At 44.8% G+C, this 27207-nt stretch overlaps 1 protein-coding gene across 3 annotated transcripts; it reads left to right on the top strand.

Annotated features, from left to right (window-relative positions):
- The first annotated feature begins 285 nt into the window (after positions 1–285).
- Positions 286–23766, top strand: LOC118385482 (uncharacterized). 3 transcript variants are annotated; one of them, XM_035772649.2, is made up of 9 exons: positions 286–636; positions 12988–13382; positions 13469–13529; positions 14093–14422; positions 14675–16646; positions 19180–19387; positions 19836–19969; positions 20186–20257; positions 21241–23766. In XM_035772649.2, exons 2-9 carry the CDS (start codon positions 12996–12998, stop codon positions 21509–21511), a joined length of 3435 nt encoding a protein of 1144 aa, XP_035628542.1. In that variant the 5' UTR covers positions 286–636; positions 12988–12995; the 3' UTR covers positions 21512–23766. The 3 variants fall into 3 exon arrangements, with proteins under 3 accessions (XP_035628542.1, XP_035628543.1, XP_035628541.1); XM_035772650.2 differs by having other exon boundaries at positions 286–641; positions 12988–13373; XM_035772648.2 differs by having other exon boundaries at positions 286–641.
- The last annotated feature ends 3441 nt before the right edge of the window (positions 23767–27207 follow it).

Genomic DNA, 27207 nt, shown 5'->3' with positions numbered 1-27207 from the left:
TGCTACATAACTGTTTTTAATAGGTTAACGTTGCATAGGCTTATGTTTTTTAAGACGTTTTTTTTTTACATCTGAGCTGTAGATCTTGGCCTGCATTTTGACTCGCGGCTCAAAAATGGTTAGTGACCACTGGGCCACATTATATAGGCAAACTGCCTATGTCTACTGTATATTTACGTGAATGTCTTTTGGTAACCCATAATGCAATGTCTCATCGATGCACCAATAGGAGAAGAGTGCTCGAGCCCGTTGTTCTCCGCCAATGGCTGAGTCGTTCGTAAGGAAGTTAGGATCCAATCCTGTCAATTGTCTCGCCCTGAACCGAGGACAATTTAGTTATTTTTTCGTAAACAAATATGTATTTTTTTGCCAACAAACATTGCCAAATACCGGTATAAGGTCTTCTAGATATATTAAACAGACGTCTTGAACTGGCTTATAAGGGGGTCGGTTCTGAAATGTAATAACCTGCCTTTCTCCTGTCCGACAAGAGCCGCTTTCCACCGTATGCGCCGCGGTTAGCGAACTAATGAAGTCTTTACGGGATGGAACAGCAAACTGGATTTTTATCTATGAATTTGTAGGGAACGCTTGATAAAGCCAAATATTCACAGCGGGCGCAGAGCTCCGACCGAGGTAGGGTAAGTTATATTTACAATTTTCTAAACCTGCCGGCTAAAATGCTTGAACAGAGGGAGCGGCGTGTAGCACGTGCCATTCGACATCGTTTTGATCGCATTGTGAACCAGAATCTGTGTTTACAGGAGACCTTGAATATGGCGATTCTCAATTTTTCGGTTACATGTATCTTTTTATCTACACCTTTTTTAGAACCACATACTGGCCGTGGCGGCAATAATAACGATAGTTGCGCAGAAAAACTCAATTATTTGATAATTACAAAATGTAATGTGACATTATTCAACTTGAAATCTGGTGAATGCCAAGTTGAATGGCTGCTTCCTGGGTTTAAAAAGGATAATCGCCATATTCAACGTCTCATGTAAACCCAGATACTGGTTAAACTAATTTGTAGCTATAATATACAAAGTGTAGCCAGTCGTACTATTGTAGAGTGTATTCAGTGTTTCCACAGTTGTGTATTTTCAATAGACTTTATGTGCGTAATCCACATTTAGACACCTTTTTATTCATTATGAAATGTATAAATAAACCGGGTCTATCGGTACCTCTTCACTGAACACGATAGAGGGGCGAGGGTACATGAACAGGGTGGGATCATAGAGAATGATAGAGGCCCAAAGGCTGTTTCAGCAAGGGCTTCCACCATTTTAATGTAGTCAACTGGATGGGACTTTAAACTTTATGGGTTGACCCCTCCTGATCAAATGGATCTGCCAGTGCGCTCAGAGATGGCATAAAATGAACTATATAGGGATGCTTTCGCTATCATTATCTATGGGTCGGACCAAAGTTGGGTGAAGCTGAACTTTATGAAAATACTCCATGACATCACAGCGCGATTGACCAATCAAAGTTATAGCTTCCATGCCTTACTGAATCTACTGTTGATAGCAAGCGTAATAGGTAGTGCTAGGTAACTTGTTAGAACCCACATGAGGGCAGTGCTAGCATGGTTATCCACATTTTTGCTAGTAGTTAACATGAAATGTACCAGCCAAGATCCGTAGAGCACGTTTGGGGCGATGAAACAACAACAGTCCCATTTTATTTATTTCAATGAGCGAAGTGGGCCGGGGGACCGTTGGGCAACGCAAGCATAGCCCCTCACGGAGTGGCGGTCATGTGATACGGATTCAAAAGTCCCTCAATCGGCCATTGGTGCCCATACAAATTAGCCCCAAGGTTGCCTTGTTCATTATCCTAACTGAAATAGCATGACTGTTTTCTCATTAGCTGGTAATGTTTGAAATGTCTGATAAAACATACTTTGGTGATGTCATTATCAAACTAGGGAAAGGGGATAACTAGTCAGTTGTACAACCTGAATACATTCAACTGAAATGTGTCTTCCACATTTAGCCCAACCCATCTGAATCAGAGAGGTTTTATTTTATTTCCACGTCTTTGGCGACCGGGAAACAGTGGGGTTACGGTCTTGCTCAGATGCAGAAGGACAGATTTTTACCTTGTCAGCTCAGAGATTCAATCCAGCAAACTACTACATTCCCCTTGAGAAAATATAACCTAATAGCACACAAAAGGGTTTCTATTAGCGTGCTAACACTCAGGTGGAATAGGTACAATAGCTAGCCATCGCTAGTATCCACTGGTTGAAGTAACTTGTGAGTGTAATGGAGTTGACTGGTGACTATGACAGGAATATGTATCATTCACAACATTGGGTGGAGGGGGACACAATCTTTATGCGAATATACCACATTCATTGCGGCACGCTTGACCAATTGAAGCTCACTTACAGCCCCTTCTGGATTGGCAGTTGATACCTAGCACTAGAAACTGTTCTACTGGATGTCATAAGGTGAATGCACCAATTTGTAAGTCGCTCTGGATAAGAGCGTCTGCTAAATGACTTAAATGTAAAATGTAAATAGTTTGGTTGATAGTGGGCAGCTACGGGCTGCGCCCCTGTTTCTGTGGTTATGGATCCAGGAACTGGCACGGCCACTCATTTTTAGCATACAAATTTCAACAACATTGTGTTTCCGAACATTGAATAGCTACAAAAATCTCAGGTATTGAACCATTCATTCAAAAGATAAAAATCGCTTTACAGAAACTGCTGTATAAGGGGGGGGAAAGTAAAGAATACAACACTGTACTGGGGGCACATTTGAGTTACTGGGGGCAAACGCATTACTCATCCTCTACAGCATTGCAGTCTGTAACGTTAACTCACAGGGAGAGGGAGTGGTGAGTAGTTCACTCAGGGAGAGGGAGTGGTGAGTAGTTCACTCAGGGAGAGGGAGTGGTGAGTAGTTCACTCAGGGAGAGGGAGTGGTGAGTAGTTCACTCAGGGAGAGGGAGTGGTGAGTAGTTCACTCAGGGAGAGGGAGTGGTGAGTAGTTCACTCAGGGAGAGGGAGTGGTGAGTAGTTCACTCAGGGAGAGGGAGTGGTGAGTAGTTCACTCAGGGAGAGGGAGTGGTGAGTAGTTCACTCAGGGAGAGGGAGTGGTGAGTAGTTCACTCAGGGAGAGGGAGTGGTGAGTAGTTCACTCAGGGAGAGGGAGTGGTGAGTAGTTCACTCAGGGAGGGAGAGGGAGTGGTGAGTAGTTCACTCAGGGAGAGAGAGAGAGTGGTGAGTAGTTCACTCAGGGAGAGAGAGAGAGTGGTGAGTAGTTCACTCAGGAGTGGTGAGTAGTTCACTCAGGGAGAGGGAGTGGTGAGTAGTTCACTCAGGGAGAGGGAGTGGTGAATAGTTCACTCAGGGAGAGGGAGTGGTGAGTAGTTCACTCAGGGAGAGGGAGTGGTGAGTAGTTCACTCGGAGAGGGAGTGGTGAGTAGTTCACTCAGGAGAGGGAGTGGTGAGTAGTTCACTCAGGGAGAGGGAGTGGTGAGTAGTTCACTCAGGGAGAGGGAGTGGTGAGTAGTTCACTCAGGGAGAGGGAGTGGTGAGTAGTTCACTCAGGGAGAGGGAAAGTTCACTCAGGGAGAGGGAGTGGTGAGTAGTTCACTCAGGGAGAGGGAGTGGTGAGTAGTTCACTCAGGGAGGGAGGGAGTGGTGAGTAGTTCACTCAGGGGGAGAGGAGTGGTGAGTAGTTCACTCAGGGAGGAGAGGGAGTGGTGAGTAGTTCACTCAGGGAGAGAGAGAGTGGTGAGTAGTTCACTCAGGGAGAGGGAGTGGTGAGTAGTTCACTCAGGGAGAGAGAGAGAGTGGTGAGTAGTTCACTCAGGGAGAGAGAGAGAGTGGTGAGTAGTTCACTCAGGGAGAGAGAGAGAGTGGTGAGTAGTTCACTCAGGGAGAGAGAGAGAGTGGTGAGTAGTTCACTCAGGGAGAGAGAGAGAGTGGTGAGTAGTTCACTCAGGGAGAGAGAGAGAGTGGTGAGTAGTTCACTCAGGGAGAGAGAGAGAGTGGTGAGTAGTTCACTCAGGGAGAGAGAGAGAGTGGTGAGTAGTTCACTCAGGGAGAGAGAGAGAGTGGTGAGTAGTTCACTCAGGGAGAGAGAGAGAGTGGTGAGTAGTTCACTCAGGGAGAGAGAGAGAGTGGTGAGTAGTTCACTCAGGGAGAGAGAGAGTGGTGAGTAGTTCACTCAGGGAGAGAGTGGTGAGTAGTTCACTCAGGAGAGAGTGGTGAGTAGTTCACTCAGGGAGAGAGTGGTGAGTAGTTCACTCAGGAGAGAGAGGTGAGTAGTTCACTCAGGGAGAGAGAGAGAGTGGTGAGTAGTTCACTCAGGGAGAGAGAGAGAGTGGTGAGTAGTTCACTCAGGGAGAGAGTGGTGAGTAGTTCACTCAGGGAGAGAGTGGTGAGTAGTTCACTCAGAGAGAGAGTGGTGAGTAGTTCACTCAGAGAGGGAGTGGTGAGTAGTTCACTCAGAGAGGGAGTGGTGAGTAGTTCACTCAGAGAGGGAGTGGTGAGTAGTTCACTCAGAGAGAGAGTGGTGAGTAGTTCACTCAGAGAGAGAGTGGTGAGTAGTTCACTCAGAGAGAGAGTGGTGAGTAGTTCACTCAGAGAGAGTGGTGAGTAGTTCACTCAGGGAGAGAGAGAGAGTGGTGAGTAGTTCACTCAGGGAGAGAGTGGTGAGTAGTTCACTCAGGAGAGAGTGGTGAGTAGTTCACTCAGAGAGGAGTGGTGAGTAGTTCACTCAGAGAGGGAGTGGTGAGTAGTTCACTCAGAGAGGGAGTGGTGAGTAGTTCACTCAGAGAGAGAGTGGTGAGTAGTTCACTCAGGAGAGGGAGAGAGTGGTGAGTAGTTCACTCAGGGAGAGAGGGAGAGAGTGGTGAGTAGTTCACTCAGGGAGAGAGGGAGAGTGGTGAGTAGTTCACTCAGGGAGAGAGAGGAGTGGTGAGTAGTTCACTCAGAGAGGGAGTGGTGAGTAGTTCACTCAGAGAGGGAGTGGTGAGTAGTTCACTCAGAGAGAGAGTGGTGAGTAGTTCACTCAGGGAGAGAGTGGTGAGTAGTTCACTCAGGGAGAGAGTGGTGAGTAGTTCACTCAGGGAGAGAGTGGTGAGTAGTTCACTCAGGGAGAGAGTGGTGAGTAGTTCACTCAGGGAGAGAGTGGTGAGTAGTTCACTCAGGGAGAGAGAGAGAGTGGTGAGTAGTTCACTCAGGAGAGAGTGGTGAGTAGTTCACTCAGGGAGAGAGTGGTGAGTAGTTCACTCAGGAGAGAGTGGTGAGTAGTTCACTCAGAGAGGGAGTGGTGAGTAGTTCACTCAGAGAGAGAGTGGTGAGTAGTTCACTCAGAGAGAGAGTGGTGAGTAGTTCACTCAGAGAGAGAGTGGTGAGTAGTTCACTCAGAGAGAGTGGTGAGTAGTTCACTCAGGGAGAGAGAGAGAGTGGTGAGTAGTTCACTCAGGGAGAGAGGGAGAGTGGTGAGTAGTTCACTCAGGGAGAGAGAGGGAGAGTGGTGAGTAGTTCACTCAGGGAGAGAGAGGGAGTGGTGAGTAGTTCACTCAGGGAGAGAGAGAGAGAGGGAGAGGGAGAGAGTGGTGAGTAGTTCACTCAGGGAGAGAGTGGTGAGTAGTTCACTCAGGGAGTGGTGAGTAGTTCACTCAGGGAGAGAGAGAGAGTGGTGAGTAGTTCACTCAGGGAGAGAGAGAGAGTGGTGAGTAGTTCACTCAGGGAGAGAGCAGATACAAGTCGAGTGATCCAGTGGAGGCTCCTCAGAGGAGGAAGGGAAGGACATTGCTTGAAGGGAAGGACATTGCTTGGGCGGTATGTATATACCGGGGTATTTGGAAATGTCCACGGGATGGTTTTTCAATAGTCCATATCATTGAAACTATTTCTTATGTTTTTCAATACGTTTTAATATTTGTTGAAATCCAAGTAAATGACTGCAGTCAACTTGTGCTTAGGGGATAAAAGAAGATTGTGTTCTTATTTCACCTGTCACATTTTACATTATGAATCTTACTTAGTTCTCCAGAAAAATGCAGCAAGATATTTCTTGTGTGTTATCTTTTTTCCTGTGTGGAAAAAAAACACGGAATTATGCGTTAACACGACTCCTAGTTTAACTTGTTATCTAAGTAAGTGGCTGCATTAATAAGGTGATTGGGCATCATATTGTGTTAGCTTTCTGCCATGTTTGAGATCTCAAAGCCCTTTGGGTTAGTTATTTGTACAGCTGCCACTGTTATCTTGATTTCCTTGTATTTCTCTTTACAATTTTTTATTTTATTCAACTAGGCAAGTTCTCTCCTCCCATCTAGTTCTCAGCCCATCTGCTCCCTCCCCCCCTCTCCTAGCAGTCAGGTCCGTTGCCCTAGCGACTCCAGACACAGCATGTAGACATGCTGCTGAAGAGACAGTACTGCATGCGTCAACTTTATTCATTTGCACAATGTCTCTCGTTCACATTCGCTTGTGAACGTGTCCAAACTCACCAAAAACTACATTCGGTAACACCTACCTAAATGTATAACTTCATGAGCTGGATTGCCTGTCTTTGCAAATCGTTTATTTTCCTTTGCACTCGCATATTTAGCTAGCAGCCTCAGGAAATTAGTTATTATTTGTACTAATCTTGTTAGCATTCAGGTAATGGGCTTTTTTGCATTTTTTGGCGCATGTGTACTAAGCCAGTAATACCGTAAATCCCAGGTTGAGAGGAGGACTGTATGACTATGAAAATCTGGATACTGCCCAACCCTAAGAATGACTATCCTACTCAGTTTTTATACATATTTCTGTAGTGAAACATTAAATGTAACCTTTTGAGCTAAAACTATACTAAATATATTCACGTCACCAAATAACTGATTAAAACACCCTGTTTTGCTATGAAGGTCTACAGTAGCCTCAACAGCACTCTCTGGGGTAGCACCACCATTGTCTGTCCTCCTTTGGGAACATTGACTTCAATACAAGACCTAGGAGGCTAATGGTTCTCACCACTTTCCATAGACCAACACTGTAATTATGACGACTTCCGGAGGACGTCCTTCAACCTGTCAGCGCTCGTGCAGTAGTAACTGACATGTTGTCCACCTAATCAAAGGATCATGTAATTTATCTAGTACTGAAAGCATAAACTACAGCTAGCTTAACACTGCAGTGCAAAACATATGGTGAGTAGTTCACTCAGGGAGAGAGAGTGGTGAGTAGTTCACTCAGGGAGAGAGAGTGGTGAGTAGTTCACTCAGGGAGAGAGAGACAATAGTTCAACACTTTTACAAATTAAATTAATATGTAACTGTACTAGAACGCTTAAAAGGCTGCTAAAATATGAAATATTTTGGTATCGTTTTTTTTCGTCAAGGAAAATATCGCTATCGGCCACAAATGTCATATCGGTCCATCCCTAGTACTCGGCCAATGACTGTACCTATTTTAGCAGCACGTGTCCCATATTGGAGGGTATCCGTAATCAGTAAATTAGAAGGTTCTGGGAGAAAGCTTCACGTTTCAGACGCCGAGCGGTGCCTAAGAAAGTACTAAATCCAATTGTTTGACGCTACCCTCACCTCCTCTAATTCAAAGATGGAGATGTTTTTTTATTTTATTTAACCTTTATTTAACTAGGCAAGTCAGTTAAGTCGGCCTGTCCGTCGCGCCTCTTCCTCGGTGCGCACTGTCACTGTGTCTATTTCCATCTTGTCCAGCTGTGTCTAACATTTCACGTGAACCCTGTTTCTTGTCTCCATCGAAGTAGTGGCCCTTGTACTTAGTATCGAGCATGGTGGCGACACAGTGGCTCAGAGTGCCACCGAATCGCTTGTTCACAGCCTCTAGTCGTGTACTATTCCAAGTTAACCCGACAGTCTGTGTTGGAATTCTTGTTTCAATGCTATGACGGTAGTACGTCTGCGCTTATTGCTCGAGTCAGTTGTTCAAATGGAGCTAGGAGTTAGCATCGAAAAGCCACCGCGATATGCAACTTTTCAGGGAAGTTAGGAACCAATATACACAGGCAGTTAAGAAAGCAGGGGCTAGCTTTTTCAAACAGAAATTTGCATCCTGTAGCACAAACTCAAAAGTTCTGGGACACTGTAAAGTCCATGGAGAATAAGAGCACCTCCTCCCAGCTGCCCACTGCGCTGAGGCTAGGAAACACTGTCACCACCAATAAATCCACAATAATTGAGAATTTCAATTAACATTCTACGGCTGGCCATGCTTTTCACCTGGCTACCTCTATCCCCCAGTCAACAGCTCTGCACCCCCCACAGCAACTTGCCCAAGCTTCCCCATTTCTCCTTCACCCAAATCCAGATCGCTGATGTTCTGAAAGAGCTGCAAAATCTGGACCCCTACACATCAGCTGGGCTAGACAATCTGGACCCTCTCTTTCTTAAATTATCTGCCACAATTATTGCAACCCCTGTTACTAGGCTGTTCAACCTCTCTTTTGTATTGTCTGAGATCCCTAAAGACTGGAAAGCTGCTGTGGTCATCCCCCTCTTCAATGGAGGAGACACTCTAGACCCAAACTGTTACAGACCAATATCCATCCTGCCCTGCCTTTCTAAAGTCTTAAAGCCAAGTTAACAAACGGATCACTGACCGTTTTGAATCCCACCATACCTTCTCCGCTGTGCAATCTGATTTCAGAGCTGCTCATGAGTGCACCTCAGCCATTCATTCTCAGCCTTCTGTGGCCTCCAACTGCTCTTAAATGCAAGTAAAACTAAATGCATGCTCTTCAACCGATCGCTGCCCGCTCGTCTAGCATCACTACTCTGGACGGTTCTGACTTAGAATATAACTACAAATATCTAGGTGTCTGGTTAGACTGTGAACTCTCCTTCCAGACTCGCATTAAGCATCTCCAATCCAAAATTAAATCTAGAATTGGCTTCCTTTTTCGTAACAAAGCATCCTTCACTCATGCTGCCAAACACACCCTCGTAAAACTGACTATCCTACCGTTCCTTGACTTCTGTGATTTACAAAATAGCTTCCAACACTCTACTCAGCAAATTGGATGTAATATATCTGTTTTGTCACCAAAGCCCCATATACTACCCACCACTGCGACCTGTATGCTCTCATTGGCTGGCCCTCGCTTCATATTCGTCGCCAAACCCACTGGCTCCAGGTCATCTAAGAGTCTTTGCTAGGTAAAGCCCCGTCTTATCTCAGCTCATTGGTCACCATAGCAACACCCACCCATAGCACGCGCTCCAGCAGGTATATTTCACTGGTCATCCCCAAAGCCAACTCTTCCTTTGGCTGCCTTTCCTTCCAGTTCTCTGCTGCCAATGACTGGAATGAATTGCAAAAATCACTGGGGTCTTATCTTTTTTGCTCTTTTGCACCCCAGTATCTCTATTTGCACACTCATCTTCTGCACATCTATTACTCCAGTGTTTAATTGCTAAATTGTAATTATTTTGCCACTATAGCCTATTTCTTGCGTTACCTCCCCTAATCTTACTACATTTACACACACTGTATAACCTTTTCTGTTGTGTAATTGACTGTACGTTTGTTTATCCCATGTGTAATTCTGTTTGTGCCGTACTGCTTTGCTTTATCTTGGCCAGGTCACAGTTGTAAATGAGAACTTGTTCTCAACTGGCCTACCTGGTTAAATAACAGTGAAATGAACAAATTTAATAAAAGTAGTGCTCATGTTTCAAAAATGTTCTCAAATAAACGTTAGCTCATGGATGTGAGTTTCAACAATACTGTGTAACTCCGGTAGGGCAACATCTGAAAAATGGCACCGGTGTGTTCTGGTGTTCGACCAGTCGGCGAAAGCCAACATGATCCACGACAGAACAGTTGATTGTCAAGGGCAATGAATTCCGTTATCTTGGCATTAATGGTTTTGACCTTCGCGTTGTCTCGCTGAAATGATCTTACTCTTTCAAATCACTGCTCGACTTGACTGCTCAGGAATGCTGTGTTGCGCGTGTAGCGCTATATTTTTCGTGGTGTCATTACGTTATCTACCTACGTTATGTAGGTACGCACATCAACTTTGACATCGGTTTTGCACATCGACGTTAAACTAGACATCAGGCCGATTTTGGCATTTTTAGCTAATATCGTCCGATTTTCTACATCGTGCATCCCTACCGAGTACTAATCTTGCACACTTCTTCTATGCAATACCCTAAGACCGAACATTACTGTTAAAATAACTGTCCTTGATGTGGGGCTGACCCCATTTAGTCGATTGTTTGGTCGATAGGCTGTTGGTCAACCAAGATATACAAAATAATTTTGGCACACAAGATACTTGTCTGATTCATGCCTCACTGAGTGGATAAATGCATTGCATAGGCTGCGGGGATGGCACATCAGTAGTACATTTAGCATTTAATTACCATAATTTCTAATCTACAATGTTTGTTTGGTTACGGTAACTTCTGTTAACGCATTCAATATATTATTTGACTTACCGTTGGAGAAGTGGGCATGTTTTCAGATCGCACAACCTAGGCTACACTTCATTCCATTTACGATTTATTAATTGTCTTTTGTTTGGAGCGATCGTGTCGATCTTGAGTATGGACACGCACCTCATTACGCAAAGAAGTATGCCTAGGCTTCCTGGCAGCGTGGAAATGTAGGCCTATAAGATGGGCCCATTTGGGGATCTGATACTATTTCTGATGGTCTTAACTCAACATCACTGTGGAGCTTTTCAAAGCACATTTTTTCTTTGCCTAAAACAGCAAGTAAGTAAAGCATGTTTACATCCATTGAAAACAACAATAGTTCATCAACTTAGCCAATTTGAAAAATGTCCAGCTCTCTCCCTTTCAATAACCACTCAGGATGAAAGGGAGGGGCGGTAATGTAATGAATGCTCTGACCCAGTGGAAATGTCATAAAATAGGCCTACCTGATTACTTCTTATCTCTTGCGCAAATAGCTTACAGCTGTGTCTGTCTGTCTGGAGCTCACTGGCCCAGGAAACTCTTGAGGGCCCAGAATATTTTATACAATGTTGCAAGTTTGCTAGCATGAGCTTAGACCAAGTTTATAGTTCCTTGCAGACAGGCCATGCATAACCCATGTGATTTTTATAGGATATTTATTTTTATCAGGATATTTTCTGGGCTGTAATGTTTTTATTTTTTGGCTTTATGAAAACTGACAGTTGAAATGGTACAATAACTTGGCACTCCAAATGGAAAAGGTTGCTGGCCTCTGATGTTGCCTGTATCCTATTACAGACAACTTAACAAGGCCAGCAGCAGCGGGAGGAGGGGGTGTCGGTCTGCAACATTTGTTTGTATTCTTCTGGTTAGGTTATATTAATCTCTTGCTCCCTTCTAGTCATTTGTGTCTTAATTTTGAATGGCAGTGCTTAAAGCATCAAAAGTATTCAGACCACTTTCCTTTTTCAACATGTTGTTACGTTACAGGCTTATTCTAAAGTGTATTCAATAAAAAAATGTTACTCATAAATCTACACACAATACCCCGTAATTACAAAGCAAAAACAGTTTTTTTTTAAACGGAAATATCACATTCGGGAAGTATTCAGTCTTCTTGGGTATGACACTACAAGCATGGCACACCTGGATGGGGAGCGTTTCTGCACACCTATTTTCAGGTGTCTCCAGACACAGAGCAAACTGGCACTAACCAGAATGGAAAGAGTCCTCAATTGGCAGAGGTGCAAATAAACTGGCCAATAAAAAGAGAAGATTAAGATGGGCAAAAGAACACAGACGCTGGACAAAGGAACTCTGCCTAGAAGGCCAGCATCCCTGAGTCGCCTCTTCACTGTTGAAGTTGAGACGGGTATTTTGCGGGTACTAATGAAGCTGCCAGTTGAGGACTTGTGAGGCGTCTTTTTCTTAAACTAGACACTCTAATGTACTTGTCCTCTTGCTCAGTTGTGCACCGGGGCCTCCCACTCTTTCTATTCTGGGTAGAGCCAGTTTGCGCTGTTCTGTGAAGGGATTAGTACACAGCATTGTACAAGTTCTTCAGTTTCTGGGCAATTTCTCGCATGGAATATCCTTTATTTCTCAGAACAAGAATAAACTGAGAAGTTTCAGAAGAAAGTTATTTGTTCGGGCCATTTTTAAGCCTGTAATCGAACCCACATGCTGATACTCCAGATACTAAACTAGTCTAAAGAAGGCCGGTTTTATTGCTGCTTTAATTAGCACAACAGTTTTCAGCTGTGCTAACATAAATGCAAAAGGGTTTTCTAATGATCAATTATCCTTTTAAAATTATAAACTTGGATTAGCTGACAACGTGCCTTTGGAATACAGGAGTGGTGGTTGCTGATAATGGTCCTCTGTACACCTATGTAGATATTCCATTAAAAAAATCTGCCGTTTCCGCAATAGTCATTTACAACGTTAATGATATCTACATCTATTCTTCCACTATATATATGGAAAAATAAATGTTTAAAAATTTGGACCAATTGATTGGTTGAAAGAACTGCCGACTCTCGGTCGACCAAGATTCGGGGACATCCCTAACTTGTTATAAGTCTATACGTGACTGCGAGCTTCGTAGAGCTATTTATGTTTGGTGTCTGTTTTGGTCATGCTTGTATATACGATCTGTCAAACCACAAAACATAGCTTGTGCGTGCAACGAGTCAGTTTACTTGCTGCAGCAATCAAGGATCATTTGTGGGGTAAGGTAACGATGGCTATATGAACAGAATGTATCACACTGCTTTGGGCAATAATACTGAATGTATTTGGTATTGGCCACTACGTTCCCTGCAAGAATAAGATTTAAACCTGATCTTATTTTAGACATTTTAAAATGTAGATTTATGACATTTTTCATAACATGAAGTTGACTATCCAGCTATCATAATGTCTTAGATTCAATCACTGGGCATATCTTGGTTAATCAGCCATGCTGTGTTGGCCATACAATTGTCTGAACTGGAATTTGACCCAGGTACCACTCTTGTTCCCTTTCTGCTCCCTGTACTGGTCCCTCAGCCCATGTGATGATGTTGTCATCTGTTCCGGCTGTTCCAAGAGGTGTTCAGCAGATACCCGGCACCATATCTGTGGGTCTGGTGGATCCATGCCCCCCTCTTTCCCAGTTGTACCATGAACAACTGGCCACAGGGTGCAGAGAGACTAGCAAGGACCAGAAGACTGCTGCGGCTTGTGTAGGACCTCTGATGACCATGTCTCTCAGACCAGCAGAGAGCAAAGCTAGAGATGGTAATCTTGGGATGAGCTCTGGTGGGAGAGAGCAACAGATCCTGGTGGAGCACAGGCAGAACGCTTTGGGCTCAGTCTCCAGTCTAAGAGGTCATGTCTATGGGACTGCTGGCTCTGCCGACTTCAGAAGAGCAGAGAGACCAGTGTCAGACCAGGTTTGGAATGTGTGTCTTGTTCTTAGTGTATGCTTATGTTTCTGCATGTTTGTCCCATGTGTGTCTTGTGTAACTTTGTGTGTTGTCATTTTCAGGTTCAAGGCTTTCAAAGACCTGGCAACAATGGCAATGTCTTGGTTAATCCAAAACAACTAGGTAATGTACCATTGTTGATCTGTCTGTTGCATAGAAACAGCAGTAATGACACTACATAGTACAGACATCGAATGAGTCAAGGAGGCGAATCAGTGAATCTAAGAATTTCATATGAGCACTGCAAAGGTTGTAGAGATGCAGTTCCCATTTGGTCATTAGCCACCATGCGAAATCTCAAACGGTGCAACTAAATCCTTCAGCTACCCAAACCAAACAGCCTACCTCCCCAGTCCCCACACAGCCTACCTCCCCAGTCCCCACACAGCCTACCTCCCCAGTCCCCACGCAGCCTACCTCCCCAGTCCCCACGCAGCCTACCTCCCCAGTCCCCACGCAGCCTCTCACCTATCTGTGACTGTGTGTTCTGTACACAGAGCCTACCTCCCCAGTCCCCACTCAGCCTCTCACCTATCTGTGACTGTGTGTTCTGTACACAGAGCCTACCTCCCCAGTCCCCACGCAGCCTCTCACCTATCTGTGACTGTGTGTTCTGTACACAGAGCCTACCTCCCCAGTCCCCACGCAGCCTCTCACCTATCTGTGACTGTGTGTTCTGTACACAGAGCCTACCTCCAGAGCCTCAGCCAGGGCCTCGCCTCCGCTTCAAGGCTGCCCCCCTGGCCCTGCTCCCCCGGCCGGCCCCACAGGTGAGCAGCTGGGCATCCTGGAGCGCTACCTGGCACCCCACCAGGCAGAGATGAAGCGGCTGCTGACGGGTGCCCTGGGCACCCTGTGCCAGCGGCTACAGGTGGTGGAGAAGAGGATGGAGGAGCTCTACGAGCAGGGAACCAAACACGGCAACAGCCTGGACCTGCTCAACACCCAGGTGGGCCAGCTGGTGAGAAGGATGACCGCCACCACCAAACAGGACTTGTCACCTCTCCATGGTCTGGGTGAGTTGAGGTTGACGCGCTAAAGATTAGAAGGCACCACACTAAAAAGTGTGTGCTTGCTCCCCTGTTATAAAGTCATTTTTAAGTGTTTTTAAGATGTGTGGATTATATCGTTTGTTCGATAAGTCATACTGACACACAGGGTATGAAAGGCTAGGTTGTTGTCTGTGTGCTAGATGCTGCTGTGTTTAAATACTTGATTGAATATTATTTTGTTGGTGAGTAATGTTTTGGTTTCTTGTGTTGGTACAGGAACGGAACCAAGAGCACTGAAAGAAGAAAAGTTGGACTTCACCAAGCTGTTACCACATGGTCCAAACCCTTCATGCAATATGGGCTGCTCTGGAACAGACAAGGGGAGCCTCACTGGATGTCAATGGAGGATGGCGACAACATTTTCACCTAGCCACAGTCCGGCCCAGCGCTGTGAACACAATGAGAGATTTGGTGGGGAAATGAAAAGGACAGAGTTGGGGCACTTCTTATCCTCTGTCGGAAAAGATGCGGTCACAGAGTGGTGCATGCAGGGAAACTACTCCCCCATGTCGGACTCTGAGGATCTGGACATGGAGCTGGCTGGCGAGAAGGGGCAGGACGCTCCCACCTGGTTGGTCAATTCTGCCCTGGTGGACACAGAGTCTAGTAACAGCCAGGAAGTGACTCTTCTATCTCCTTCTTGGAAGGCACAATCTGGGGACACTCAAGTGAACAGGAGAGGGAGTATGGAGACACATCCACGCCCTCCTCATATACACATCCCCACTCAATCACAAGGCCAATCCAAAAGCACTGAGATCCCAACGTGTCCAATTCCAAGTAAGGGTGGGACTATGGCTGCATTTTCTGAGGTGGTCCAGTTGAGCCCTATAGGAGCTGGCTCTCTGTTGGCACATTCCGTTAAAGTCGTAGGCTCATCTAGGTCCGAGCACACAGGTAGAATAACTCCAACTTATTTCCAGCGAAGGATCACCAGCCCACCTCGCACTGACCACACGGCCTACACGCAGTCCTCCAAAGAGACAGAGAAAGACCGGAAGCCTGAGAGGAAGAGGCGGAACAAGAGGGAAGCGAAGGCACACCCGGTTGGCGAGTTAGTCTCCACTGCCGCCGTGTCCATCAAGGGTAGCTTCTCCGCCCAGGTACAGGACCAACCGCAGGCTGGTGTGGGCAGGGAGACTGCCGATGAGAGGCAGTGGAGTCAACAACACGAGAGGTTTGTGGAGAGTATAAGGGAGTCATACGGCGGACAAGAAAATCAGACCCTTAGATTAACCGTACCTACTAATCAGCAACACTCTCCATTGTGCCATGCCCAATTTAAATCTCCAGACCGACTATCACCATCAGGTTCGGTCTCTGTGCCGGATTCCCGGTCTCCACCATTGACTGGCTACATGGACCCTCAGAAGGACAAACAAGCCCTCCTGCCCTTCCATTCTATCAGCCCCTCTCTGGACACCTCCGTGGCCTCCAAGTTCCCCTCTCCCCGAAATGGCTCTTGTAAATCTCTCATCGTTGGTGTTCAATCCACCCACCACAAGTGCCAGGCTCTCCTGCTCCAGCTGTCGGACACAGCCAACCACCTCATAGCTGCCAGCCCCTCTCCGGAGCTCCCCTCACCCCTGGATGGTGGTCAAAGCAGAAGGGGGAACCTCCCGCACTTCTTCAACTCCAAGCTTAAGCGCCACTGGGATAAGGACCGGCCCTCCTGTAAGAAGCGGCAGCTAAAAGGCATTAGCAGCACTGGTGGCGCTCTAGCCATGACTCTCCTGGAGCTGCAGGAGGAGACGTCGCAGCACCACTGGCAGTCACTGGTGATTCTGGGCAGCCCAGTCTTGCTTCTTTCCCCCCTGCAGCTGGCGTCCCTTGCCCAGACCTTCTCCCGCTGTTGCAGCAAACTCCTGAACGGAGACACCTCTACCCTGCAGCGGGGTCTCTCTCGCCTACTCCGCACCACTGGTCAGTTCCCCATGTCCCTCATCAGCCAGACGGGCTTCTCTAAGATCTCCAAGGGGGGTCTGAGCACTGTGCTGGCCGCCTCCTCCCCAACCTCCTTCCGCCACTGGTTCAGGCACAAGTGCCCTGCTCCCCTCATGAGACTGTCGGCCACGGAGGTGAAGACTGTGGTGTGTCAGATCATGGAGTCGAGGAAGAAGTACATGCATCTTCCCCTGCTGCCCCTCAAGGACTACACTGGCCCGCCTGGCCTGGGCAATGACCACAGGTCAGTCTATAACGTCATATTGACTTGTGAAAATGGCTTGATGCTCTGAGATAATGAGGGATTTAGAGGTTGTCAGGATACTTCCTCTAGCAGGAATTATAAACTGGGTGGTTCGATCCCTGAATGCTAATTGGCTGATAGCCGTGGTATATCAGACGGTATACCACGGGTATGACACAACATTTATTTTTACTGCTCTAATAACGTTGGTAACCAGTTTTAGAATCGCAATAAGGCACCTTAGCCATTAGTGGAGGCTGGTGACTTGAATAATTGAAGAGGATGGGAGACTCATGGTATAGGCGCCGGAGGCGACAAAATGTGTCAAAATCGGTATAGACTAATTATTTTAACCTAAATCATTTAATAAAGACGTTTATAGTACAATATTATGGGGAATGAGAGAAGTACTTGAATGAGGCATGAGTTGAGGTGTTCAGAGGCTTGACCAGTGCAGGACAGGATTTGACTGAGAAGACAAAAAAACAATAACACAAGACCCTACACAGACAAAAGAGCTAAGAATGAGTTAGTCTAAGCAAGGTAACATCATTGATGTGTAATGTGTTTTGTCTATGTGATTGACTCAACATACAGTAATGAGAAAAAAATGATAAGAGGTACTCAGTGCTTGGAGAGGAAACATTCAATGTCAAATCAAATCAAATTTTATTTGTCACATACACATGGTTAGCAGATGTTAATGCGAGTGTAGCGAAATGTGCCGGTGGATGAGCGAGCGCGTGAGACGTGGCTTCAGTTCATGTCAGGAAAAGTTGACAATGGGAGTGGAGTGGAGTGGAGTGGTCATCACCTCTTAATCAGCGAACGGGAGGGGACTTAGTTGTAAATACAAATAGCAGATCCATTATTTTACAGCTGCAAAGTCGTAGGTTTTCGACAACGAGTTGCTCTGAAGTTACATTACATTTAGACTAGATTAGGATGGGGATTTCCTCTACCCAGACACAGAAAACAACTGATAGACAATAGAACTCATAGGGCTGAGCTTTATGTGTGTTTGCATCATGCAGACCTATGCAACTGCCATCACTATGTTGATTGATTCATTCCAGTGAATCATTTTGGATTGAAAACGCCTAGCCAGCCCAATTTTGAATATAAACCAAATTTGATCACATTCACATTTTCTCCCAACACACAAATGGTCTATAAATACATAACGATACCCTGACCAGATGGACACCATGGTGCTAGCCCAGACAGTGATGTTGAAGTTACTGTAGACCCTCGGGGCTCCCAAGTGGCGCAGCGGTCTGAGGCACTACATCTCAATGCAAGAGGCGACACTACAGTCCCTGGTTTGAATCCAGGCTGTATCACATCCGGCCGTGATTGGGAGTCCCATAGGGCGGCACACAATTGGCCCAGCGTCGTCCGGGTTTGGCCGAGTAGGCCGTCATTGTAAATAAGAATTTGTTCTTAACTGTCTTGTCTTTTTAAACAAAGGTTACATTTAAAAACAAAAAATTATAATCGCAAAACAGTGTATTTTAATAAATTATTTGGGGACATATAAAATACTATACTAATATATTCATGTCTCACAATATTTTCACAGAGGAGGATGATCCTCCTCCTCGGAGCCTCCACTGTTAGCCGTGGTATATTGCCATATACCACACCCCCTCTGGCCTTATTACTTAATTCTACCGCAGCAAGGTGATCAGCACATGCAACACGCCACTCGGTATGATGAATGCCTGTTTTGTCTAGATGTGGGACAGTATCGAATATCCATAAGATCTACAACACAATGTAATAACAGATTGGATTAACTATCAATGTGGCCAGACTACACTGTGTGCCCAGGGCACCCGAGTGTACAAAACATTAGGAATTGCCTGCTCTTTCCATGACATCGACTGACCAGGTGAAAGCTATGATCCTTTATTGATGTCACCTGTTAAATCCACTTCAATCAGTGTAGAGGGGATTTTTAAGCCTTGACACAATTGTGACATGGATTGTGTATGTGTGCCATTCAGAGGGTGAATGGGCAAGATGAAAGATTTGTCGTTGAATGGGGTATGGTAGTAGATGCCAGGTGCACCGGTTTGTGTCAAGAACTTTTTTTGAGTTTTTCATGCTCAACGGTTTCCTGCATGTATCAAGAATTGTCCACCACCCAAGGGACATCCAGCCAACTTGACACACCTGCATTGGAGTCAACATGGGCCAGCATCTCTATGGAACGCTTTCAGCACCTTGTATAGTCCATGCCCTGGCGGATTGAGGCTGTTGAAAAGGGAAAAGGGGGGGGGGTCAATATTAAGGTGATTTTAATGTTTTGTACACTCTGTACATTGCATCCTTTACTGATTTTTGCCATTGGCATCTGAAATATAAACACAATGTTGTAATCGTGGCAGCGGGAATATTTGTGGGTGTGGCGACTCTTTCGCCGACGGAGAGGGGGGTAATTGTAACGGTGCACAACCTATGAATTTGATCAAAAATACTTTTTTCTAACAGTTGAACTTTTTTTCTCCTTCCTGTCCTGCCCGAGCAGCACATCTTTCACCTCTCTGCCCACACAGCGATGTAGGGTCAGACTCACCCCAGAGCGGGCCCTTTCCCAATCCAGAACCAGCCATGGGCACAGCCCCAAGACCATGCATCTGGATAACCAGCCTGAGCCTGTACCCAGTCTTGCCATCGCTACTACCAACGTCAAATACCCAGGTCTGCATGGGCATGGCTGCAGCCTATCCAGAGAGGTGAGCCTGCCGTATACAGGAACTGTACACGTCCTACACTATACTCTTAGCCCGGGCTTTGTTTGGTTGTACTATACAAAGCCTTCTACTCAATATAGGTGTAGCTCTGATGCTCTGTATTATCCTCACAATGTATTGGGACCAGCAGATTTGAGCCAAATCTCAGTCTCTGCAGTCTAGCCCTGTTCCGAAGGGGCCTGATGAATGTTGTGTGACAACGGGAACACCATTTCGGTGTTAACTAATGAGGATGCTCATTTTCTCCATGGAGAGAGATACCGTATCTTTTATTCCCTTTGAGCATCATTATTTTTCAAAGAAGCACCTCAAACTCTTACAATCCAGCTAGTTGTACCTCTCCCATGTGTCTTCTTTGCCATTATTAAAATACTAAATATTTTCTGGTTCTGTGACCTTGTTCACTTTCTTTCTTTCTGTGGCTCTGCAGGGAGGTCTGTATAAGGCGACTGTGGGGGCCCCGCCAGGCCAGCGCTCCAAGAGGGTATCCCAGATTCGCATCCGGAAGACTGTTCCTAAACCAGACAATAACCTCACGCCCATGGGCCTGCCCAAACCAAAAAGGTGAGGGGGGGAAAACCAGTAACTAAAAAAACAATTGGATTGTAGATTTTATAGGGGCTCGTGTGATCACACAGATTGCCAATAGTAAATTCTTAAGTCAAGCTAGAAGACACGTCTGAACAGGGCCGTCGTGTCGAACTAGTAGTTTGATCAACTATCCACCTGTGTCTCAACTGTGTTTCACATGTTTTTATTTGTGTGTGTACATTGCATCAGACTGAAGAAGAAGGAGTTCAGCTTGGAGGAGATTTACACCAACAAGAATTATAGATCGCCCACTCCCAACAGGTCAGTCATCATTTTTATTATTCAAACTGTACCTTAAGTTGAACATGACAACGCACAGTTTATTAAAACACTTTGTTGTCAGTCAGTAGGCTGTTTTTAAATGGGTATATCTACTGTAGTCTAGACTTCTTATCGCTGCCCAGAGATCTCCTCTTGCAGCCACCTTGGCTCATGATATTAGACCTGATGCTTGGCTTACTTTATACATACTTTATATGTACACGGTGGCCACATACACTGAGTGTATGAAACATTAGGAATACCTGTTTCAATTAGTCAAGGGCTTGGTGATTAGTTGACAAATTGAATCCGGTGTGCCATATTAGGGCCACAACACGTACACTGAGTGTACAAAACATTAGGCGCAGCTTCTTAATATTGAGTTTCACCCCCTTTTGCCCTCAGGACAGCCTCAATTTGTCGGGGCATGGACTCTACAAGGTGTCAAGCTTTCCTCATGGATGCTGGCCCCATGTTGACAGTTGTGTCAAGTTGGCTAGATGTCCTTTTGGTGGTGGACCAATGTTGATACACATGGGGAAACTGTTGAGCATGAAAAACCCAGCAGCATTGCAGTTCTTGACACACTCAAACTTGCACCTACTACCATACCCTGTTCAAAGGCACTTAAATATTTTGTCTTTCCCATTCACCCTCTGAATGGCACACATACACCATTTTTAGGCTTAAAGAAACATATTTAACCTGTCTTCTCTCCATCTGCACTGATTTAAAGTGGATTTAACAAGTGACATCAATAAGGGATCCTGGTCAGTCTGTCGTGGACATAGCAGGTGTTCCCAATGTGTTGTATTGTCCATATGTGCTTTCTGCCAGTGCATTCACCCTCTCTAAGGGACTGAAGAATCTCTTTGTCTTTCTCTCATTATGCTCAAAATGCCATTTTTACCCTTGATTTTCTTTTATCATATGGTTCATATTTTCTTCAGTATATGGTTTATCATATTGTTTTCTCATACCAGGAGCCTAGAGACGATCTTCGAGGAGCCCAAGGAGAAGAACGGATTGCTGGTCTGCATCGGCCACCAGAAGAGGAAGCGCGTGCTGGACTTCCCAGACTTCACACTGCCGCGCAAACGAAAAGCTAGAGCCAACCTGCTGCCCCTGCGCGTGAAGGGCCCCAGGGGCCGGGGCCGGAGGGGGAGGCCCGACGATTCCGACCTGGACATTATGCTCATCGAGAGGCTGAGCGAGCTGGAGGACTTCTTCACCTGCCAAGGTCTGGAGGACTGAGCAGTCCCTCAATACCCCCCCCTTCACATCCAAATGCACAGGCTGTGTCCCAAATGGCACCCTGTTCAGCATATAGTGCTCTACTTTTGACCCAAGCCCACTGGGTCAAAATTAGTCTCATTTGTGACATGCTACACATGCATTGCACGCAGTTCCTCATTCTGAGTTTTTGTTTGGCGGACTTGAAATAACCAGCCAGTCACATTATTGTTTTATAACTGCTAGCATTTGAAGAGCTAGAAAAGAGCAAAGGCAAACCGTGGCCAGCCCAGGCACCGTGCCACTGGCCAGCCCAGGCCATTTGTTATTGTTTTTGTTTTGAGGAAATGAGCGTTCGGCATCGTTAAAAATCAATATATTTGAACATACTGTGCTGTTCTACTGCGCATGCAGTGTTTGTTGTTTGAAGTAAAGTCTTTGTTGTTGTAATGCTTCACCGCTATGGATCCCTAACTTTAATGCCTTTAGTGGAAGTTTAAAGTCAATCCAGCAAAGATATGATTTTGTTGATAGACAATGACTAGTGGTTGAACAATCACTGTCTTCTTAGGAACTGATAATTGAAACTGAGAATTTGGAACACTGATACCTAAATGTGTGTGTTCGTTCACACACATGCACACACATGAAGCTTTTGCGTATGAACACTGTAGACTACACAAGCACATGGGTGGCAAGTTCACCAACCCATACCCGAGCACTTTCCTTCTTACCTTATTCAGACCATGTGACCTGTAATGGGAAAAACTCTGGGTTGTAAGTTAAGGCCCAGAATCTTTGTTAGGCAGGTGGTCGCATGGTCAGGAAAAACTCTTGTCCCTAACCGTTTTCCATTTGATGGGGGTGTTTGAGGAGGTCATGTGCACTGAGTGGTCCGTGCTTCTAGTACAGTGAGAGTGTGGGCTGTGTGCCTGTAGTTATTTTCCTAATTCCTATTGCTGCTATACCCCCTACCTAGTATATTGCTAAATTATATTATAGATGTTATGTCAAAGTTCAGAACATCAGTTTTATTTTTTAAACCACGTGATCCATAGTCATATGCGGTGCATTGGGAAAGTATTCAGACCCCTTCCCTTGTTCAATATTTTGTTACGTTAAAGCCATCTACACATTATACCCCATAATGACACAGGGGGGAAAAAATGTTTTTTATTCATTTTTGACAAAATTATAAAATTGACTGCCTTAGATTGGAAGACCTAACCTGGTTGCCAGATCTATTTATACTTCTTGCGTTGTCATACCAAACAGTCTGGCCTTAGTGCAATCTCATTTTCACATTGCATAATGACTGTCAAGATACATTTATGCTTTAGCAATGTCCTTATCTGGGAACCAGGCAATAACTATTGTTGTAGTGTTTGCTCTGGGAACCAGGCTATAACTATTGTTGTAGTGTTTGCTCTGGGAACCAGGCTATAACTATTTGTTGTAGTGTTTGCTCTGGGAACCAGGCTATAACTATTGTTGTAGTGTTTGCTCTGGGAACCAGGCTATAACTATTGTTGTAGTGTTTGCTTCCCACTGCGCATTTTGTTATGACAGCATTTGTTATGAAACACTAATTTCAGGTGAATAATTCGTTTTTGAACTGTGGTCAGTCATCATTACATATCAGACAGGTCTTGGTGTGGATTGAAGTGGAAACGGTGAGCTCCGCAGCCAAACATTGACATAATCCTCTCTTGAATTGCTCAGCACAAAATGAAAGTGTCATTATCTGACAGTGATCTAATGGCGTTTTGTATTTAACGCCCAAATAATACACTGTTCATACTTACGTTTTTTAATTATTTTCTTTTGTATTGTATTGTACTTTCTAAGAGAGACCTCATGTGGTTTGTATACTTCTCTGCTGCCCTGGACCTATTTGCCAGTAGCTTTTCTTTTGTGGCAGAAGTCTTCACTTATTGACCCCCCCCATGAGAGCCAGACCCCATGAAGTGTTCTATTATACCTTCTCTCCCGTCCTCTGACCTCTGCTCTTCAGGCCAGAGATTGAATTGTAGAAAAAAGTTATTTTAATTTAGCTGTAGCAGAGGATTATTTGTGTTTACACTGGTGTGCAGTGTAAGAAGTGACACACTTTGGAATGTGAAAATATGAATTTTATATTGTTTTTTCATTAAATCCCTCCTATTCTTTATTTCATCCTCTGTTAAAAGTGATGGGTGCTTACTGCATCTCAGACTGAAGGTTAGTACTGTCAGTTATTGTAATATATTTTTATGAATAAAATGGTATTGAAATGTGTTGTTTCTTAATAGTTTTATGTGCTGAGACCTGATGTATTTGTTAGGGTGAAACCAAATCTAGAAGTGAGACCATTTCATGTATTGTAAGCATTCTATGGACAAGGTATGACAGCAATCCATGCTTTACCTGGCTGCTGTTGTGGTACAAATCCAATGGAAATCAGTGGTACCTATATTAGGATTTTCACATGTCATGTTCAAAACATTCTAAATGATGTTAAATTGATTGTGAGATTTGGACATGTATGTATTAAATAGTTTTTTTCCTCATCAATTTACACACCATACCCCATAATGACAAAGTGAAAAATACATGTTAGCTAATTTATGATATTTAACAAAACATCACATTTACATAAGTATTCAGACCCAGTACTTTGTTGAAGCACCTTTTACAGCAATTATGGCCTCAGGTCTTCTTGGGTATGATGCTACAAGCTTTGCACCTGTATTTGGGGAGTTTCTCCCACTCTCTGTAGATCCTCTCAAGCTCTGTCAGGTTGGATGGGGAGTGTTCCTGCACAGCTATTTTCATCTCTCCAGAGATGTTCGATCGGGTTCAAGTCCGAGCCGATCAAGAACATTCAGAGACTTGTCCCAAAGCCAGTCCTGCGTTGTCTTGGCTGTGTGCTTAGGGTTGTTGTCCTGTTGGAAGGTGAACCTTCGCCCCAGTCTGAGCGCTCTGGAGCAGTTTTTTTTAAATCAAGGATCTCTGTACTTTGCTCCGTTCATTATTAAACCTGAAGTCCAGCTGTAGTGATGTCACTGTCTGTCATTACCTTTTACTCATGAGACCAAAACCATGCCTACACAGATATAAACAAGGCTTTTAGTGTTATCTAAAAGCTTGACAGTAAATGTCCAAGTTGATTTATAGTGGAACGTCTGACTAGTCTCCTATCTGTTACGCTCCCCTGCAGAGTTCTGTCTTCACAGTCACACATTTCTCAGACAGTTTCTTCATAAGAGAGCCTAGAAAAGTACTGTGGAACAATATTAAACCTCATAATGTGTATATATATTGTTAATGTAGTTTAGGACCCTATAAATATAAGGACAACATAAGCATAATCAATTATTCTAATACATTTGGTACAGCCCCAATCATGACCCCTAGATGAACCTCTTAACAACCGTATGGCTTGGTTTTTGCTCTGACATGCACTGTCAACTGTGGGACCTTATATAGACAGGTGTGTGCCTTTATAAATCATGTCCAATCAATTGAATCTACCACAGGTGGACTCCAATCAAGTTGTAGGAAAATGGAAACAGGATGTACATATTTTGTGGTTATAGAGAAATGCTTATGTTCCTAGCTCCAACACTGCAGTAATACCTAACAATATACGCAAATCCCAAAAAATATGTCAGAGTCAGGAATATAAATGTATATGATTGTGTGTACAGACATTATGGACAGCATATTAATATAAACGTTGTGTACAGCATTAGTTGTATAGGATGAGCCTTGTCTATAATACAGTGTATATACAAATGAAGTGGGTAAAACAGTATGAAGTGGTCACTTTAATGATATTTACAGCAGTTTCTAAGGTGCAGGGTTGAGTACCGCTCTCTGAAGAGCCCTGCAGTTGCAGACAGTGCAGTTGCTATACCAGGCGGTGATACAGCCCTCCAGGATGCTCTCAATGGTGCATCTGTAGAAGTGCGTGATGTTCTTAGGGGCCAAGCCGAATATCTTCAGCCTTCTGAGGTTGAAGAGGCGCTGTTGCGCCTTCTTCACCACACTGTCTATGTATGGACCATTTCAGGTTGTCAGTGATGTGTACGTCGAGGAACGTGAAGATTTTCACACTCTCCATTGCGGCCCGTCAATGTGGATGGGGTCGTGCTCCCTCTGCTGTCTCCTGAAGTTACCGATCAGCTCCTTCGTTTTGTTGAGGGAGAGGTTATTTTCCTAGCACCTCTCTGCCAAGGCCTTTACCTCCTCCCTGGAGGACAGGGGTTCCCATTTTGAAACATTTGAGTGACCTCGACCATGTGAAAAAATTATGTAATTAACAGACAGTTTACTTTTTTATTTGGGACTATGACAGTCAATTGGAAATGACTCTTACATACGATACATTATCTCACCACTACTAATGAGATGGGTGTGCTTGATGCGTGTCAAGTCAGAGCTTCTCAAAGTCGGGGCGTGGTAAACAGTGCACACACACCTCGTCTTTGCTGTCACATCCAGCCAGAATCGATATTTGGTTTTGATGCAGACGAGAGCAGCACTGAAGCCAGCTTCACACAGATATGAGCTCGTACCACAAGTTTTATGGTGCTTTCAAGACAACTGGGAACTGAAAAATACGAGGTCAAATCATGACATCAGTGATCTTCAGGTCAGAATATCGTCGCTCTAGAAAGAGGACCGAGTTCCCGAGTTGGAATTCCAAGTTGGATGACTGTTCAAAATGAATTTTCAGAGTTGTCTTGAATGCACTGATGTCAGAAGTCGAAGAGTTCCCAGTTGTTATGAACGCTGCATTAATGCTCAGAGGCGTATGGCAGGGTATTTATTCCCTTTGAGTCAGGAACAAAAAAATGCATTTGGTCACATGACAGCACGATCAGCTGTTCGATTTCACTTACAGACATGTCAACTGAGCCAGGATCACAGTCACAACGGATTGGGAAGTGGGTCCCAAGTGCTCTTCCAATTCGGTCACTCATCTGTAGAATGTTTTTTTATTTTCCCAGCATGCTTGTGTTCGTCCAAATATGTCTGTTACATAGGAGACACATTTTATTTTCATTACACAGAAAGTCAACCAAGTCAAAAAAAAATGTTTTACATCCATTGTGAACGACAACAGTTACTCTAAAATGTGAAAAAATCTTTCCAACACTCCCCCTCGATAACCACCAAGCCTCGGAGTGAAATAGAACACTGTCATGCTCTGATCCCATATCTCCACATAGTTTTGCGAACAGGTGTGGGCACAGTTGATGTAGTGGTTCGTAGGGACAGTGATGTAGGCTAGAGGGGGATGTCCCACGTTCATAAAGCAAGGACTTCCTTACAAGATGCTAAGCAAAGGTATTGAACAGGAATATGTGGTGGTGCAGGTGTGGTTGAGAGGAGTGGTGATAGAGGTAGTGAACTACTATAATATGTGTCAGATACTGGACCTGGAAGTGCTGGAAATGGTGGAGGGCCAGGATGGAAGTAAGGTAATGTGGTGTGGAGATGGATGGAAAAGGGCAAGTGATGGAACATCTGATAAAAATGAAAGATCCGGTGTGCCTGAATGACGTATTAATGTAGCCACAGGAAGAGTCTGCCTTGGACCTCACTCTGGTATCTAGTGCAATGGCAGGAATCTGTGAGTGGGAGGTATGGGAGGAGTCGACAGTGGGGAGTGACCATTATCCCATAGTATGCACAGTAGGCCAGAGGGAGGAGTAGGTGTCAATGGATAG

Source organism: Oncorhynchus keta, chromosome 6 (genome assembly GCF_023373465.1).
Source record: "Oncorhynchus keta strain PuntledgeMale-10-30-2019 chromosome 6, Oket_V2, whole genome shotgun sequence".
Lineage (NCBI taxonomy): Eukaryota > Metazoa > Chordata > Actinopteri > Salmoniformes > Salmonidae > Oncorhynchus > Oncorhynchus keta.
Note: the sequence above shows the minus strand (reverse complement) of the source record. Positions and strands in the feature narration are given on the sequence as shown.